At 44.8% G+C, this 16,883-nt stretch overlaps 1 protein-coding gene across 2 annotated transcripts in view; it reads left to right on the forward strand.

The window, feature by feature from the left end:
- LOC138566773 (cytochrome P450 2G1-like) overlaps positions 1–16,883 on the forward strand; it is an 899,512-nt gene that overhangs the window by 830,285 nt on the left and 52,344 nt on the right. For both annotated transcript variants that reach the window (XM_069644420.1, XM_069644421.1), the window contains one exon: positions 9,737–9,878. In XM_069644420.1, the coding sequence (XP_069500521.1) occupies positions 9,737–9,878 (142 nt within the window). The remainder of the gene's footprint in view (positions 1–9,736; positions 9,879–16,883) is intronic.

Consider the following 16,883-nt stretch of genomic DNA (forward strand, 5'->3'; position numbering starts at 1 on the left):
GGTATGCCATCCTCTTCTGTAACTCCATATGCAGGTCCTTTTGGAATGTTTCAGGCTGGCCCTTGCACAGATTCATCATCCTAAATTAAGCCAGGAAAATGATGTTTATGTCATATGTTGGAATTGGACCTTAATGGTATGTGGTGAATTGGCTGTCCTTGGTAGCCCATGTTCATACGGAGTAGCAGCATCTCACTATCCATTTTCTGGCTGCCTTATGCTTTACTTTGATATCTCATTTGCAGTTCATACCAGGATTTGTCCCTTTGAGACAAATGAACTGGGACTTACACTACCTGCAATGTCACACAGTTCCAATCCACATCATGCTGTGATTGGATTCCTCTCTCATTAGTTGTCTCTGTTCTGCCAAATTTTAAGGTTGTTAAAAGAGGGAGGGCTCATAAAAAGTATATAAATGGTATTCAGGAGGCAATAATATCACATGAACATCAGACTTGGGCTCTATGTGGGAAGCGTGCTATTCAAACGATACCAGGCAATTTTGGAGCCTGTTGGCTTTGGGTCTTAACCCCAAATATCAGTCGAGGACAGGTTCCATGGCCGTCAACATTACTGTAGAACACTGGTTGGACCATTATACTAGGGTTTCTGGTTGCTCCAGTGCAGGGATGGAAACTAGGGAATGTTCTCCTTTCCACCATCTTATTTGTTGGCTAAAAGTATCACTCTATTATTAGTCTTCCTTGCCTCAAGGCTCCTGGATTATATGGAGTCCCAGGGGATCTGTATAAGCTCTCACCTGACATCTGGGCTGCCCTGTTGTTTAAATTATTTCAATCCATTTACTCTACTAGAGCACTCCCATCAACCTGGGCACTGTCCAAAATCATTCCAGGGTTCTAAAAGGGCAACCTTCTTGATCCCTGTTTCCTTTAGTGATGTTTCAGAAGTCTTGGGGAGGGTTCTGGTGAATAGGCTTCAACTTTGGGTGGAGATAAATAAGAACATGTCTGACTTGCAATTGGGTTTTCGCAAGTCCTTGAGTACCACTGAACAGTCCCTAAACCTATCCCTTGACATTGACAAATACTATGAGGTCAAAGGGGGTGCCTTGTAATTGGCATTTATGGACCTGCCAATGCCGTTGATTAGATGAACAAACCTCTACTGTGGTCAGTCTTCATGATTTGATCATAGACATTAGTATTTTGGGCATCCTCATGCAGCTGTATTTTGAAACAGTGGTTTTCATTACATATGGGAAGGCTGGTGAATGCACTGTATATTTAAGATCAGTAGAGAGGTCCGCCAGGGAAGTATTATGACCACCCCTGCGATTCAACCTTCATGTTGGCAGACTGGAGAAACATCTTTTAAGCAAACATGCTGATGTCCCATATTTCCTAGGTCCCAAAACACTGTGCCTACAGTATGCAGATTATGTGGTACTACTGGACAGGACGCCTAAAGCCTAACATGCGCTTGTAAACTCCTACATAGAATTTATGAAGTTCAGTAACATGACAGTGAACAGCTTTAATTCTGTTTTAATGATTTTTAATAAGAAATAAGAGAGCAAACCTGGCTTTCTCTGTGAAGAAGGTACCTTAGAAAAAAGTGCATATATTTGATTACCTTGGCCTGAGATTCAGTGATACAAATACCTGGTCCACCCATACTGATAAACGTTGTTAAATCAATCAGAGGCACAACAGTTCCACCACAAATTAAGGCATATCAGGCCAAGTCGGACAGTATTACACGCTATGGTGCTGGATTTTGGGGAATCTCCCATATGATTTCTATAGCAATATCTTAGAGTAAATGTGTGCGCTCCCTATTGAGTGTCTCCACTGCACGGCCACAGAGCTTTTCTTTAAATAATGTTTATTTTACTGAGCATTTGTATGTCGCCTATACAGCACAACGTGCTGTTTAAAAAGGACATCCTGGTCTCCAACCCAGGCCTCCCTTTCGCTGACACCTACACTAATGCCTGCTCTAAGGAAACTCTCACTGACATCCTCTTTTTCGTGCCTTCGCCTGACCTATGGACCCTTCATATGGTCTCTGTGCTCTCTCCTTTCTCCTCCTCTCCCATTAATGGTGGCACCCGTTGGGATGTCCTCTTGGCCCCCTTCCGCTCCTCTAAGGCCATCATTAATGTCTACGCTAACGGGACCGTCTTGGTCCAAGGCCCTCAGGCCAACCTTCACCTCTTCGATAGACGCTTCCCACTCCTCATCAACTTCCTCTCCTCTCCTGCTGTCCCCCCTCCTCTATCCTTGGCTACCTTGCCTCTACCCTCCCTCCCTGCCCCCTCTCGTGCTCCTTCTTCACCTCGTGCTCGTGCTCCTTCTTCTTCACCTCCTTCTTCAATACCTCCGCAGGGAGTACCTCTGATCTGTACCCCTCCCCGGAAGTTCTTCAAGGATGGCAGCCTTCTTCACATTGCCACACTAAACACTCGCTCTGCCATCAAGCACTCCTCCAATATCTGTCACCTTCTTGAGGAACTAGACCTCGACGTCCTTTGTCTCACTGAGACATGGTTTACATCCAGCTCTGCCACCAGCTTTGACACACTCCTACCTGACGGATACAAGATCCTCTCCGTGCCCAGGCCCAACCGTGCAGGGGGTGGTGTTGCCCTTATCTTCCCTGAGTGGATTCCTGCCACTGTCACTCCTACGCAGACCTACTCCTCTTTTGAATGCCTTGTCTGCCGACTCTCTCTCTCTCTCCTAGCCATTCCCTTACCGTTGCTACTATCTATCGGCCACCTGGTCAAATTTCCTCCTTCCTCTCTGAGTGGGCTGACCTCTCCTCCGCACTCCTGTCCTCAACCACTCAACTCCTCTTTCTTGGCGACTTTAACATCCACCTTGATGCCTCCTGTCCCCCCACTGGTCTCTTTCGTGACCTCTGCGACTCTCTCTCACTCTCTATTCTCCCGTCTGGGCCTACTCACTCTGCTGGGCACACTCTTGATGCTCTGATCTCTTCTGACCTTCCCCTCTCCGTCCCTCTCTCCACTCCTCTCTCCTGGAGTGATCACTTTCTCCTATCCTCCCACCTCACCCTGCCTACCCCACAGGTAAAGCCACCCTCATCACTGCCACCCACCTTCTCGGTCATCCGACCCATGAAGCGTGTGTCAGTTGAGGCTTTCGCTGCTACCTTCTCGCTCCCCCCTGCCCCTTCGGCTGACTCCCACCCTGACACAGCCCTCTCCATGCTCCACTCTGCTATATCTGTTACTCTTGATTTCCTTGCCCCCGTCATGAGAATCCGCCTGAAGCCCAAAGCCAAATGTAACTCCTGGTACGACTCGGATCTCGCCACCCTAAAACACAAGTGCAGGGTTGCAGAGAGGAAATGGCGTGCTTCATGTTCATCCTCTGACAAACTGGCCTGCCGCCTGCTCCAAAGGCAGTACCGGCTCTCCGTTCTCACCAAGAAGAGAGCCCTTATCCAAGCCCGCATCTCTGCGGCATCAAACAACTCCGCCGAACTCTTTAAAATCTGCAAGGAGCTGGCCAACCCTGTTGCAGTCTCTACCTCTCCTGTCCCCTCCCAGGCCCTCTGCACTGCACTGGCCTCTCACTTCATCTCTAAAACTCAGGACATCCTGTCCTCGCTCTCCTCCTTTCACCTCCCTCCCTCCCTACCCGGCCCTTCCTCTGGCCCTTCTGCGGTCACCCCTCCTCCCTCTTTCTCTGCCTTTCCACCTTTCTCTGCTGACGAGGTTTCTAGACAAGTCCGATCTATGAAAGTCTCGTCTAAACAGGTTCACCCCTGTTCCTCCAAAACTATCAAGGACCACATCGACTCCCTGGATCCTGCCCTGGCTGACTTTTGCAACCACTCCTTCGCCTCTGGAGTCTTCCCTTCCCCCCTCAAGCACTCCCTTGTGCACCCTCTTCTCAAGAAACCCTCTTCCGACCCCTCCTGCCCGGCTAACTATCGCCCTATCTCCATCACTCCCTTCCTGGGCAAGCTCCTGGAGAAACTGGCCATCTCCCAGCTTAACCTCCATGCTGAATCTGTTGGTAGTCTTCATGACCATCAATCTGGCCTCAGAGCTGCCAGAAGCACGGAAACTGCTCTCCTGAACATCCGTGAAGACCTGCTCTTGAACCTTGATTCCAACACTCCGTGTGTTCTCATTCTGCTCGATCTCTCCTCTGCCTTTGACACTGTCAACCATGCCATCCTGCTCAACCGTCTCCGGGAAAACCTGGGTATCACTGGTCAGGCTCTGGCGTGGTTGACCTCTTTCCTTTCAAATCGACCCTCCCAGGTCCAACTGGGGTCCTTCCTCTCCGACATCTTTTTCTCCACCTGTGGTGTCCCCCAGGGATCTAATCTCTCTCCCTGGCTGTTCAACCAGTATCTGGCACTCCTTGCCCACCGCATCGCCGCTCTCTGCCCTAATTTCCAGTGCTATGCGGACGATACCCAGCTCATTTTCAGGCTACCCTCAGCCTCCCCCTCTCCTTCCCTCATCTCTGACTGTCTGTCTGCTATCCAAGAATGGTGTGCTGCCAATGACCTCTGCCTTAATGCCAGTAAGACTGAGATTCTACTCATCGGTACTCCCACTCCCTCCTTCCCTGTAGCTCTCTGGCCTGCCTCCCTTGGCAACCTCCCTGCTCCTACCTGCAAGGCAAAAAACCTTGGGGTCATCTTTGACTCCACACTCTCCTTCTCTCCTCATATTTCTGACGTCGCCAAGAGGTCACACTACCAGCTGCACCTCCTCAGAGGTATTCTTCCCTTCCGCTCCTTCCCCCAGAAGCTCACTGTCTCCCGAGCCCTGGTTCTCTCGAAGCTGGACTACTGTAACAGCCTCTATCTTAATCTGCCTGCCTCCACTCTCCGCCCTCTGCAACTCATCCAGAACAGAACTGCGAGACTTGTCCTTGGCCTCAAGCCCAGGGACCGTATCTCTCCAGGACTGCAATCTCTACACTGGCTCCCAGTGGCTGCGAGGATAAAGTTCAAAACCCTCTGCATTGTCCACAAGGCCTTCTGGGGCCTGGGTCCTAAATACCTTCAACTCTCTCTTCCCAAATATCTTCCTTCCCGAGCCCTTCGCTCATCCGCCTCCAACTCCCTCAGGGTTAGCCGCTTCTCGAAGCAACGAGCTGGGGGTAGATCTCTCTCCGCGGCAGGGGCCTCCCTCTGGAACAGCCTTCCTGCCTCCCTGAAACTTGAGGAGAACCATCTCCGGTTCCGGAAGCACCTCAAAACCTTCCTCTTTGCTTCTGCTTTCCCTCTCCCTCTCCCCTGCTGAGCGGCTAATTAATTTTCACTGTAGCTGCACTGATCCTGCAATTGGACCACTCTAAACGGCCTCGGTCCTGGGCCCTGCCACTCTCCACTTGCACTGATGCCCTGGAACCCCTTTGCACTGCGGGTCTGTCTCTGTATCCCTACAGCCCCCCGTCCCCCAGCACTTGTTCTGCACTTACCTCACACTTGCCACCAGCTGGGCCTATTTATTTATTTATTACGTACGCCTCTTACCTTGTACTGCACTTCCCCCCTCCCCTTCCCCTTGCACTTTTCCCCTCCCCTACCCCTGCACTTGCGCGATCTGAATGACACCTGGCCTAGTAGGATCGTTTTCTGTCTCCCCTTGTACCCCCCTCCCTGCCTCGTCGCGCCTTGAAACACTTGTGTATAGGCGTGTTACAAATACCATATCATATCATATCATATCATATCATATCATAACGTGTTTCCAAGCACCACAAGACGAAAGGGGGAGGGGACAGAGGAGAATAAAAACAATAAGAAGTTATTCGAGGCATTGTGATATTCGGATCGTGCAAGTGCAGCAATGAAGTGCGGGTGGTGGTGGAAGGGCAGGGCGAGTGTAAGGGAGTGGAAGAGGGGATGAGGAAGGAAGGGGGCAGATGCTGGGTAAGTGCTACAGGGTCTGAGGGGCAAGTGCTAGGTGGGGTGAACCAGAGTCAGTAGTCTGTTCAGGAGTGGTACCCGAAGGCAAGTTCTGGGTAGTGAGGCTAACTGGCCGAAGGGGGGCCTGGCCACTGTAGTATTCAGAAGGGACCAGGCAGCTAGAGGTATAAGCGGGGGCATTAGAAAGGAAGGGGGAGAAGGAAGGAGGGGGAGAATAGGATAGGACGCTCTTGAGAAGCTTCCAGAACTTAAAGAGATCAGGCTCAAGTCTGAGAGGGACAGGGAGGTCATTCCAGAGGTCATTCCAGAGGGAGGCACCTGACGAAGAACACAATCTACCACCCACTCTTGTGTCTGACCTGCAGAGAGTTAGAGCTGGAGGACCGAAGGACTCTAGCCGGGCAGAATTTAGTAAGGAAAAGTTCAATGTAGCATGGTCCAAGGCCCCAGAAAGTCTTGTGGATGATTAAGAGGGCTTTGATTTTGATCCTTGCATTCACTAGGAGCTAGTGGACAGCTTGTAGGGCAATATTGTGAAAGCGGCATTACACCACTAACCGATCAACAGCATATATCCCCCATTTTCTTGTGGCTCTCGATCTGCACCTATGACAAGGTTGTCTTAAATAAAATGATCTTAACAGACTTACTTAAGCTAGAGAAAAGGGTCAAAACTAGATGGGTTTGGTACCTTAACCAAGCCCTGCACGCCTTAGGATACTATATCCTGGCTAAGAATCCACTCTCTGTTCTGCCAACCCAAAATAAAGCAATTTTACATCTCTCTAAGAAGAAGCTCTTTATCTAGGAAGAACTAAACAAAGACATCAAAGTAAAAGTTAAGGCATACTGCAATTCATGCATTTAACTTTTAGTAACACATTTTATCTGTTTTGTGTCTTCAATAAAGTGCTAAGGAAGCTAATAACACAATTACAATTTAATCAGCTTCCCTTTGCAGTTAATAGAATGCAGTTGAAAAATCAGAAGGAACCTCATTGCAAGTGTGATATCTCAATAGAGGCCAATATGCAAGGTGTGATCTATTTCCCTTCGTGTGACCATCCAAGCTGGAAATATTGAATCCCTCTTTTAAAGATTGTTTGTTTTAGAAAGTGTCGAGTGGCCTATTTTTACCTCTGCTGGTGAATGACTTTAGAAGATGATGGTCCCTGGAACATGTTATCCCAGTTTTAATGAGAATAGGGAGCACAGGGTCTCAGTGCCATAGTAAGCACTGTTTATATTTCTATTTAAATGTTATCTACTGGCTGTGATTGATACTTTGACATGTGCATGTTCATTCTAGTATGTATTACTGAGTACATATTTATTGGAGCCTTGACCTTATTTTTGTATATCTTTTATTGTTTTTATTTATATGACATTTTGTTGTTTCTTTATGGAATTTATATATTCTGAATAAAGATGGTCAGTTCTATTTACTACTTCTACTGCCATATGTATTTATCCTAAAGTTTTCAAAACTGGCAATGGGGTCCCCCTACAGAAAGCTTAAGAATGCAATTGCTCTCTTGCTCTTTATTCTCAGTGGTTGGTTGACTTGAAGAGCAGTGGGGCATACCCCTACATACCACTACTTACCACATTCAGGTGTTACATCACTCAGCGTGCTGCCCCATGCCTCAGATTTTTCTGTCTTGCCCTTGCAGCTGTGGGTGAAATGACTTCATCATAGTATGGCATGACATGCCATTGTTTTGCATTGCATATCATAACATGACCTATAACATTGCATCCTGAATGATGAATAATGGAGTATGTTGCAGCGTCATAACAAGGCATATACACCTTACCTCCCCACTCAGCCCCCTTACAGTTGGAGTTCCCCAAGGATCTGCCCTTGGTCCACTTCTCTTCACTTTCTATACTTCAGCTCTTGGAGCCCTGATCCCCTGTTATGTCTTCTTCTGTCAACTCTTCGCTGACGACACCCAGATCTTCTTCTTCTTTCACTCCTTTTCTGACAAACGGTTGTCATACATTTCAAACTGTCTCTCCACCATCAAATATTGGATGGCATTTCACTCACTCATGCTCAACTCCACTAAGACTAAGGTTTTCTACTTCCCAGCCAAACAGGCTATCTCTTCGTCTCTCCCTCTTATTCTCTTCTCTCCTGATTAACTTCCAAACTCCGCCCCCACTTTTGATCTTGGAATCATCTTCAACCAAGCCAGATTCAACCTTCTCAACATCAGAGAAAAATCTGTCACCTTCTTTTCAATACTGCTAAATAACTAATCACTTCCTTAGTCCTTTCAGGGTCTGAATACTGTGCCAGTTTCCTCTATGGCTTTCCCAACTATGCTTTTTCACCTATGGAAAGGTCATCAACTTTGCAGTTCACACACGTTACAACCTACCTCGCTTTACCTCTACTTCCTCTGCCCATTGCCAGATTGGCTGACTATCTATAAAACTATGGGCAGCAGAAATATCTTATCATCTTCACAACTGTTCATGTACTCGCACCACCCTACTTATCTGCACATCTCAGTCCCTACTCTCCGCCTCACCCGTTATGATCATTCTCGCTGAACTCCATGACATGATTCTATCCCCGTAAAACCCTCTCATTTCTGCTCTATCTCTCTTCGCTCCCCTACTCTGGAATACTCTTCCTCTCCCACTCCAAACTACCCCATATTTAACTCTATTTAATTCCAACCACAAAGCTCTCCCTCTTTCTGAATAACATTTTTTACTATCACTGTACGCTATTGTATCATCATGTTTTACTCTCTCCCTAACTTTCATGGACAACTTCACAGCACTTTCCGTCGCCCCCCCATCCCTAATTCAGCACTTCTTCCACCATCCCGCTTCTATGTCATTATGTCCTGTCCTCATCCCTGGGTTATAGTTGCACTTTGCTCCGCAACTTCTGGTCTTCAAGTCACATTCTCTCATCCCATTGCAAAGAACCCATATCCTCTGCTCTGTTATCAATGGTAATAGTGATTTATATAAATAAATAAACATAATAAATACATAATGCCATGGAGTATGACATGATGGATCACAACATTAAGTAGCATTATCTGTTAATTATGATTTGCTTTGTCAGGAAATGTTCTTCCGTTATGCACAATTCCCAAACTGGGAGAATGCCAGAACAGAACTGAAGATTGAGAAGTCCATGGAGGCTGACAGGAGGGTTTGGAGGCTGACAGGGGGGTTTGGTTAGCAGTTCAGCATTCCCAAACGATTCCCAGCCAGCCTGCAAGCCAAATTCAGGCACTGCCTTAGGGAGGGACAGAGTGATTACGGCTGTGACCACCTTTGGTGTTAGCCTCAATGCCCATTCGAGACCCTGGAACATTGGCCAAAGGGAGCACTCGCCTCCCCTGTTAGCTGCAATTTAGAACCTACTGTAAGAGGGTAGTTAATGGCAGGCATTGATTTGCTAAGAGACGTTTTTAGAAATCAGACATGATATGTGGGTTCTGCAGATACTGGAAAATATGAAGTACTGTAAAGTTTCTATAATGTGTTAAGTGGGCAAAGTGGTCATGTGTCTGTTGTGAGTTGATGTGAGTTTGAGGTAATTTGCTAGAAAGGCATAATGCAAACTGTTAATCACGCGCTAAGAAATGTTTCTGGAAATGATACAGAAATCCTTGCCTTTCAGTTGCTCGTCTTCTTCTAAATCATATTTGGTTTGGTGGAGTATTAAACATGTTTTTATTCGTTAAGCTTATCTTCCCACGGCACTGGCAGTTACTTATTTTGTTGGGCCCAAAGGAAATATTTTTTTCAGACTGAGCTATAAATCACAAACTCAAATCAAATCGAAATCAGATGCCTGTTTGTTTTTCAGGGTACCAACGTGTTCCCATTGCTTCACACTGTGTTGTTGGATCCACAGCATTTCCGTGACCCAGAGCAATTCGACCCCATGCGCTTCTTGGATGAAAAAGGTGATTTGTTGAAGAGAGAAGCCTTGATCCCCTTTTCCACAGGTAAAATTCACTGCTGTGGCTCGAAATATTGCTTGAACTTTTGCCATTGAACGCCATTTGACTCACAAATGCACCTTACCACGTGCGGGTGATTCATGAAATATTGTTTATGTTTGCAGATGAGCAGAGAGTGGAAGACACTGGCAAGTGGGCCGATGTATAACCCACAAGCAACATGCCCAGCTCTCTTGTGGAATGCAGTTTTGCCCATTGTGCATATTTCCAAAATTGTGTGGCTTATGCGTGTCAAGGAAGCATAAGTCACATGCTGGTGTCCTGCCCATCTATGGCACAGGGACAATGGCTGTGCCTTTTAATAACAACTAGTTAATCGACATTAGCTAAAACATTGGTACAAACTAAACTCCAACTTGATTTACTTAATTTAAGTGTGCTTTCTGGGCTAAAATATGGCACTGTCTACACATGCTTCAAGCACTTGGTTGGTGTACAATACTGTTATACATATTTAATCAAGACCATTAATCAATCCTAAACAGCAGCCTGACAATCACAGTGTTATGGAATGCCCAACTGTTATCAGAAAATTAAAGGAAACAGTCATGAATTAATTAAATTATTATTATTTTTCTTTAAATATGCTGTTAATGCACATGTTAAAGTTAATTCAAAAATGTAGTCTAATGCCACCATCAGGCATATGAATTTATATCAGTGAATTACATTTCACGCTCAAACTTAAGCAACACTTAAAACGTTGCTCATATGCAACTTTTCCTTCAATCTTAGTAGTAACGTGCCCAAAATGCAATTCGCCTCATGTGTATATTGATTCCATACCTGATATGGTGGTGAGTGGGGGCCACCAACTTTGTGAGTCTTCAGTGGGAGCACCAGTAGCCTATGTCAAACACTTTGTTTAAATAAATGATGAATGTGTCTTTAAGTACTGAATATTACATAAGGAAATTCAGGTATATTTCAACACTTTGGCCATTGAAGTCACTGAGAACAACTTTCTGAAAAAATGGTTGGGTCTCCCCAGTTCCGCCCCCAACTACGCTGTGCGCTCAGAACTGGGAAAAAAAACTCAGATTGGTGATGACTGGCATGAAGCACCGTTTTTGCACTGGCTGGGTATTTGGTCAAATCCGAGAGCCTTGGTGACACACAAAATTATTAGATCCCTAATGCGAGGTCCCTATGGACAAAAAATACCATGGCTAAAATTAATTTCTGAGTGTGTGAGACAGGTCAATGCCCCAAATGTACAATTTCCGGCTCACATTTTTGAAATAGCGGGTAGCAAAGTACATTTATTTAATTAATTTATTAATGTATTAATTTATAAAGCGCACAAAGCAGCCCTCGGGCATCGTGGCACTGTTACCCGTAAGGCTTACTTAGTTACATGAAACACAGGGAGAAAAATAAGACAGCCCTCCTGTAGTTCGTGGTTACAGTGAACCCAATACGAGGCAGGTAACTATATAAGAGTGCTTTTTGCTCACTTCGCTTAATAAAACGAGAATCCATTGGCCTCTCTGCTGAGTGTAATAGGCCATACTTGTCTCTTACGAAGCTCGACATCATTCAGCCCTATTTGACGCATAGTGACAAACAGGTGAATCGGTGTGCACTGACAAGGGCGCGCTTTAATTTACTGCTGTTGAGAGATACAATGAAGAACTGGCTGGGGTATGGGCAGAATTTGGCATGTCCATGTAGTGGGGCTGTGAAAGAAGACCTTGTACACTTTGTCTTGTTTTACTCGTGTTATCATGACATCAGGAAACAAACCATTATCCCACTCTTGAGAGAAGCTAATTTTACTCAGTGGCGTCCGGCGCTTATGTTCTTGTTATGTGCCAAACTTCTGATTTTTGCCCCGGGTCAGTCAGACTATTTGAGGAAAGCATGGAATATAAGAAAACGCATTGCAAACATTAAACATACATTGTTTCATATACAATGTTAACTCTTCTCTTCCTATCCAGGTGCAAGGTTTTATATTGCTGCTTGTTTTATCATGTTTCCATTAATTGTATGTTATTGGTCTGGACTGTGTACCTAAAACAGGTAAATCAGCAACCCCACACATTGACTCCTAACCAGGGCCAACCTATCTCTGTGGTCAGGAGTAGACCTAAATCTACATATATGAAGAGAGATAGATACTCCAAATTCATAATAGGTCTCTCATAGGAGCTGCTGGAGCCCTAGCTCTCTCAATATTAATAGTCCTGAAAAAATTGACATAGTAACCCTAAACAAATATAGATTGTAAAATAATTCAATTTATTAATTCATATGTCAGTTGATTAAAAAAACCATATAGTCACAAAGCTCAATACAATATCACATCAACAAGATAAAAAATGCATCAACATAAGGCGATGCAATAGACTGTCCAATATCCACTCTGGGGGGGGTCTTGCAGACCTAAGTCTAGGGATCCAACCTCTCCACTCAAAGCACCACTCTCCTCACCTGGGGAATCAGAGTCTGTCTCTTCAATGCCTTGCCGGTGGGCCAGATAGTCCTTCTCCTTCTTTGAAGCAAGTGACCTGACACGGGTAGAAGCCACAGTGAATCTAATGCTGGACCACACCACGACTTCAGTCCCGGGAACAGGCAATACAGGGGGAAAAAGCCCTTGGCCAGAAAAAAAACCCTGGTTGATCCGATCGTTGCTGGCCATAGTGGAATGGGCAGGGAATACACAGCAATACGATGAGTTGTAAACAATGTAAGCAGCAGCCTGAGTACCATGTGATTGAGGCACATACTGGAGGTAGGTATACAAAGAAGGTAAGGAGTATGTCAAGTGACTCCAATTCAGCAATCCCACTAAGTCAGTGCCTCGTCTGGGACGCCCAAGAGAAGCCCTTATTTATATATTTTTATGACAAGTTATACTCTGGATGATAAACCCTTATATAACGCCCCTCTCTTTGAATCCCCCTGACCTCACTGAGCCAAGAAGTAGGTTTGTTTTGCAATTTAAAAGATTTATTGGAAAAATTAAACAATATATATATATCACACTTTTATAATAAATTAATATTTGATATCACACTTAAGAATATGACAGTGATCAACAATGGATGATGTTACACGAGCACACAGATTTAATTACTTAAGAGTTAGTATGGGGAGGATAAGGTAACTGAGAATGCTTTTATGGTTTCAAGGAAAAACAATCATGGAAAGAATGCAGTACAGAAATAACTGATAGGGTTTCACAAGAGATAATATGTTCACTTTTCCCCTGATGGCAATACAGTCCCCCCCCTATGCAATATAAGGAGATGGAAGCAGAGCACACAATTTTCAGGAATACAAACAAAATGCAATACAAAGTTCCAGTTCCCCCCAGCGAGCTTAGAGGAAAACAGGTATGATTTTGAACACAGGCAAAAGTACTTTAGATGTGGGATGCAAAGAAGGGAAAAATATGCTAAAAATGATTTTAATTCCCTATAAGAGATTCAGGGTGGGTGATAGCTACTTTGTATTAGTTCGGGATCACTTTAGCAATGCTCTATGAATGATTATCAGGTTGCAAACGAATTTCAACACAGGAAAGCAAGAAGCTGCTATTTAGACAAGTGAAGAAATTTGAGCCAAATCGCAAATCGGACGATTTCGTGAATGTAGATTTTCAGAAAATAATTACAGTTTCAGAATGACAGATGACAGTTTTGCAGCTGTGAACTCACAGAATAGACACACGATTCCTTACAATGCAGTTCTAATAGGTTAAAATAGTTTGAATTAGATTATTTTAAACTATTTTAAACTAAGAGATTGGTTTTGCACAGTTCTGGCTGGGTACTCATACTATAAATTTGAAATAGGCCATCAGGGTCTGGTCTGGTCAGGTTGGGACTGGACTCCGGGAGGTTGGTTCTGAAGTCACAGCTATCTGGGTCAGCTCTGCTCTGCTGGTCTGGTCTGGATCTCTGGTTCTGCTCACAGCGATCTGGTCTGTCTCTCTAGATACAGAACTGCTTTCTGGGTCTGCTACCGGTTCTGGCAAAAGTTCTTGGCAAAGAATCCAACAGCTCGCCCAGCTGTAGAATAGTTTGGTTGGATTGATGGATTCTGAAGGCCTGCTGAGAAGAGTTCTCAGCTTGTGGGTTAGGCCTTTGCTTTAAGTTCTGTAGTCTATCTGGAGTCTAAGTTCTGGATCTCTGGATGTAAAGTCTGGAATCTGGATGTGAAGTTGTCCGTCAAAATGCTCTGCAAGAAAGTGGAAAGTGAATCTCTTGTCTGTCCAAGCAGTCTCTTTTTATGTGTTTTGAAAGTGGGTGGGCAGCTCATTCTGCATGCCCAACCCTGTCATGATTTGATAGGTCAAGGAATCTCTGTGACCTGATTTGAGAAGGGATAGTGTGCCAGAGTGAGTCAGAGTCTTACAGTCTATTGAAGAAACGCCCCTTTGCTTTTACTTAGAAAATTAATTTTTCATAACTAACAGGTTTCCCAGATACACACGTCGTTGAAATTACATACACATTTCACAGTTTAATTTAAGATACACTCTCGCCTTACTCTGACCCCTCTCAGAGCCTGGGTTCACAAATGGCAACATTTTGTGCTTTTTAGTGACTTTCACCACATTGGTTTTTCCTCAAATTTTACACAGACCTGCACCACTTCCCTGAGCATATTACTGGAAATTACTATGTCTCTATCCTAAACACAGTGGCTGCAATATTAATAAATAGCGGGGTTCGGTCCCAGAACACCGTATAAAGTGGAATTTGGGCTCAAATCGTGAGGGCATTTTTCATTTTCAGGATCCCCAAATTGTACATTTCTGTGAGCTTAATACACGATTTTAGAAGCATTTAACTTAAACATATATTTGCTGCAATATGAATCCACAGTCCTGTCTGGCCCGCCCCTAGGAACTGGGGGAGTCAGGGATCACATGTCTCTCCTTTCAGGCAGAGCTCTGTTTACAGTCCACACCCAAATCAGCATACTCCATTCAATTGAAAGGGTCTATTGTGTTGGGTCAAGCAGGCTGCAGGGAAGTCCCCTCCCTCTCAATGAACAGGGCCATGTGATATCCTGCCTCCTGGTGTGGGTCTCTGGGGTGTTAAGAGTTCTCAGGAAAGGCATGTCTTTGAACTTTTCATTAAATAAGACTCCTTCTGATCAATGCACAGTTTTGCAAGACAGCTCTCCTGTCAGAGTTTAGACCGCTAGCACTGGTTAGTGTCCAATGCCGGTACTGCTCCTATTTTTTTTTAGGAGTTGTCTTGAATAATTCCATTTCAAAAAGGGGATTTTACTTGATAGTATATGATCCTTGCTTAACATTGTTTTGATGGGAATCCTTACAGTAGAGTGGTGATGTGGAACACCCCACAAGAAGGTTGGAAGGTTGAATCTTTAGAGTGGTCTTGTGAGCCATGATTTTAGCAAATTTTTGACATCAAGAAAATGAATTCCCAACAGCTCTGGGTTGCTTTTGGCAATCAGCATTGCCATTCCCAATGGTTTCAGGCTACTGTGTGTGTAGCCCAATGGTGGTTTTAGGCAGTGCCCTCCTGTGCTCACAACATAGGCAAAAATGGGTGGCAGCCAATTCTTCATGTTTCCCTGTGCACTTTCTGGGGAGTTCTGTCCATCATGATGTTTTCAATGCCAGTAATGCACAGTTTTGTGGTAGGGCTTGGATGCATGGGTAAAAACATCCCACAAGTATGACTGCAGAGAGTTGTAACGAGGAAGAGAGAGAGACTGGTAATGAGGAAGAGTTCCCAGAGTGGAACACGAACAGAAAGCAAGGTATGGAAAAGGACTGAGCAAGAGAGAGAGAGAGAGAGTGAGAATAGAAATAGAAATGGAGAGGATGGGCGAGCTGAGAAAGCAGCGATGGGGAAAGCAAGAGGAGCGAAAATAGAGAGGAGAGAAAGGAGCTTCGGTACAGTAGGAGTGAGAAAACTAGCGTCTTAACCGCAAAGCGAGAAAGGCTGGCAGGACGGTTGCAACACGCCGACCGCTGGGAATACTGAAAGGAAGTACTCCCAGCGCGGCCACGGTGGGGAAAGACTAGAACGTTGCAAACATAAGCCTCAAAACGTGATGGAACGCTTCAATGGCGGCGTAGCCGTATCTGCGGCAACCACCGCGACCTAGAATGGAACATGACATAGACACAGATGACGATAATGTAAACTCAAGCACTTATAAAGTGTCTCTACAATAGATTCCCAACATGTTTCTGTTCCTAACTCCACGCTGGTCGAACATTCATCAGGGGATGTTCATTAGATTTTAGTTTCTTCAACACTATGTTTTGGGTGGGTTGCATCACAAATGCAGTGCAGATGAAAACCTGCAGCTAACACTTCTTTCACAGCATCAAGCAATTTAGTTTCTTCACCCAGTTCTAAATTAATAGGAACTGTTCACTCTATAAATTGCTCTTGCGTAGCATGTCAGCTCTTTAGTCACTTACACTGCCATATCTGCAGACATGAACGCAATGCACTTAATTAAAGTAATGGCACTGGCCGGACGGGGTATTCCTATCTTGAGTGCTCTGAACAACTCCCATTTGGTACATTCGATATATAACGTTGTGAAAGCGGGGGTTTCTTAGCTCCTACATCTCTGTTCGTTGCGGATAGTTGCTGAGAATCATGAAAAAAACTTGTTGGAGTGAACAGCAGCCTCAATTTGCGAAGATTAAAAAAACATTTTCCCCAGCTTGGCCGGAGACAAATTCCCAGTCTTGTTGTATGCAGACAGCACTGTTTCGCTTTCACTCACACCAATGGGGCTAAAACATCCGTTTGCTATTTTTGAAAATGTTTGTTCTGCTATTGGCTTAACTATAAATGTTACAAAGACTAAGGATTTGGGGTTGAGGGGTGCAAGGGTGAAGAGGACAATGGGACCTGGACTGATGCTAAATGATCAAGCAATTGACCAGGTAGGTACCTATGATTATTTAGGGCTTATATTATTGTGTTTCTTTATTGTTAATCGGTTAACAAGTAACCTTTAACAAACAAAATAAAA

Source organism: Ambystoma mexicanum, chromosome 2p (genome assembly GCF_040938575.1).
Source record: "Ambystoma mexicanum isolate Mex_15411 chromosome 2p, UKY_AmexF1_1, whole genome shotgun sequence".
Taxonomy (NCBI): Eukaryota; Metazoa; Chordata; class Amphibia; order Caudata; family Ambystomatidae; genus Ambystoma; species Ambystoma mexicanum.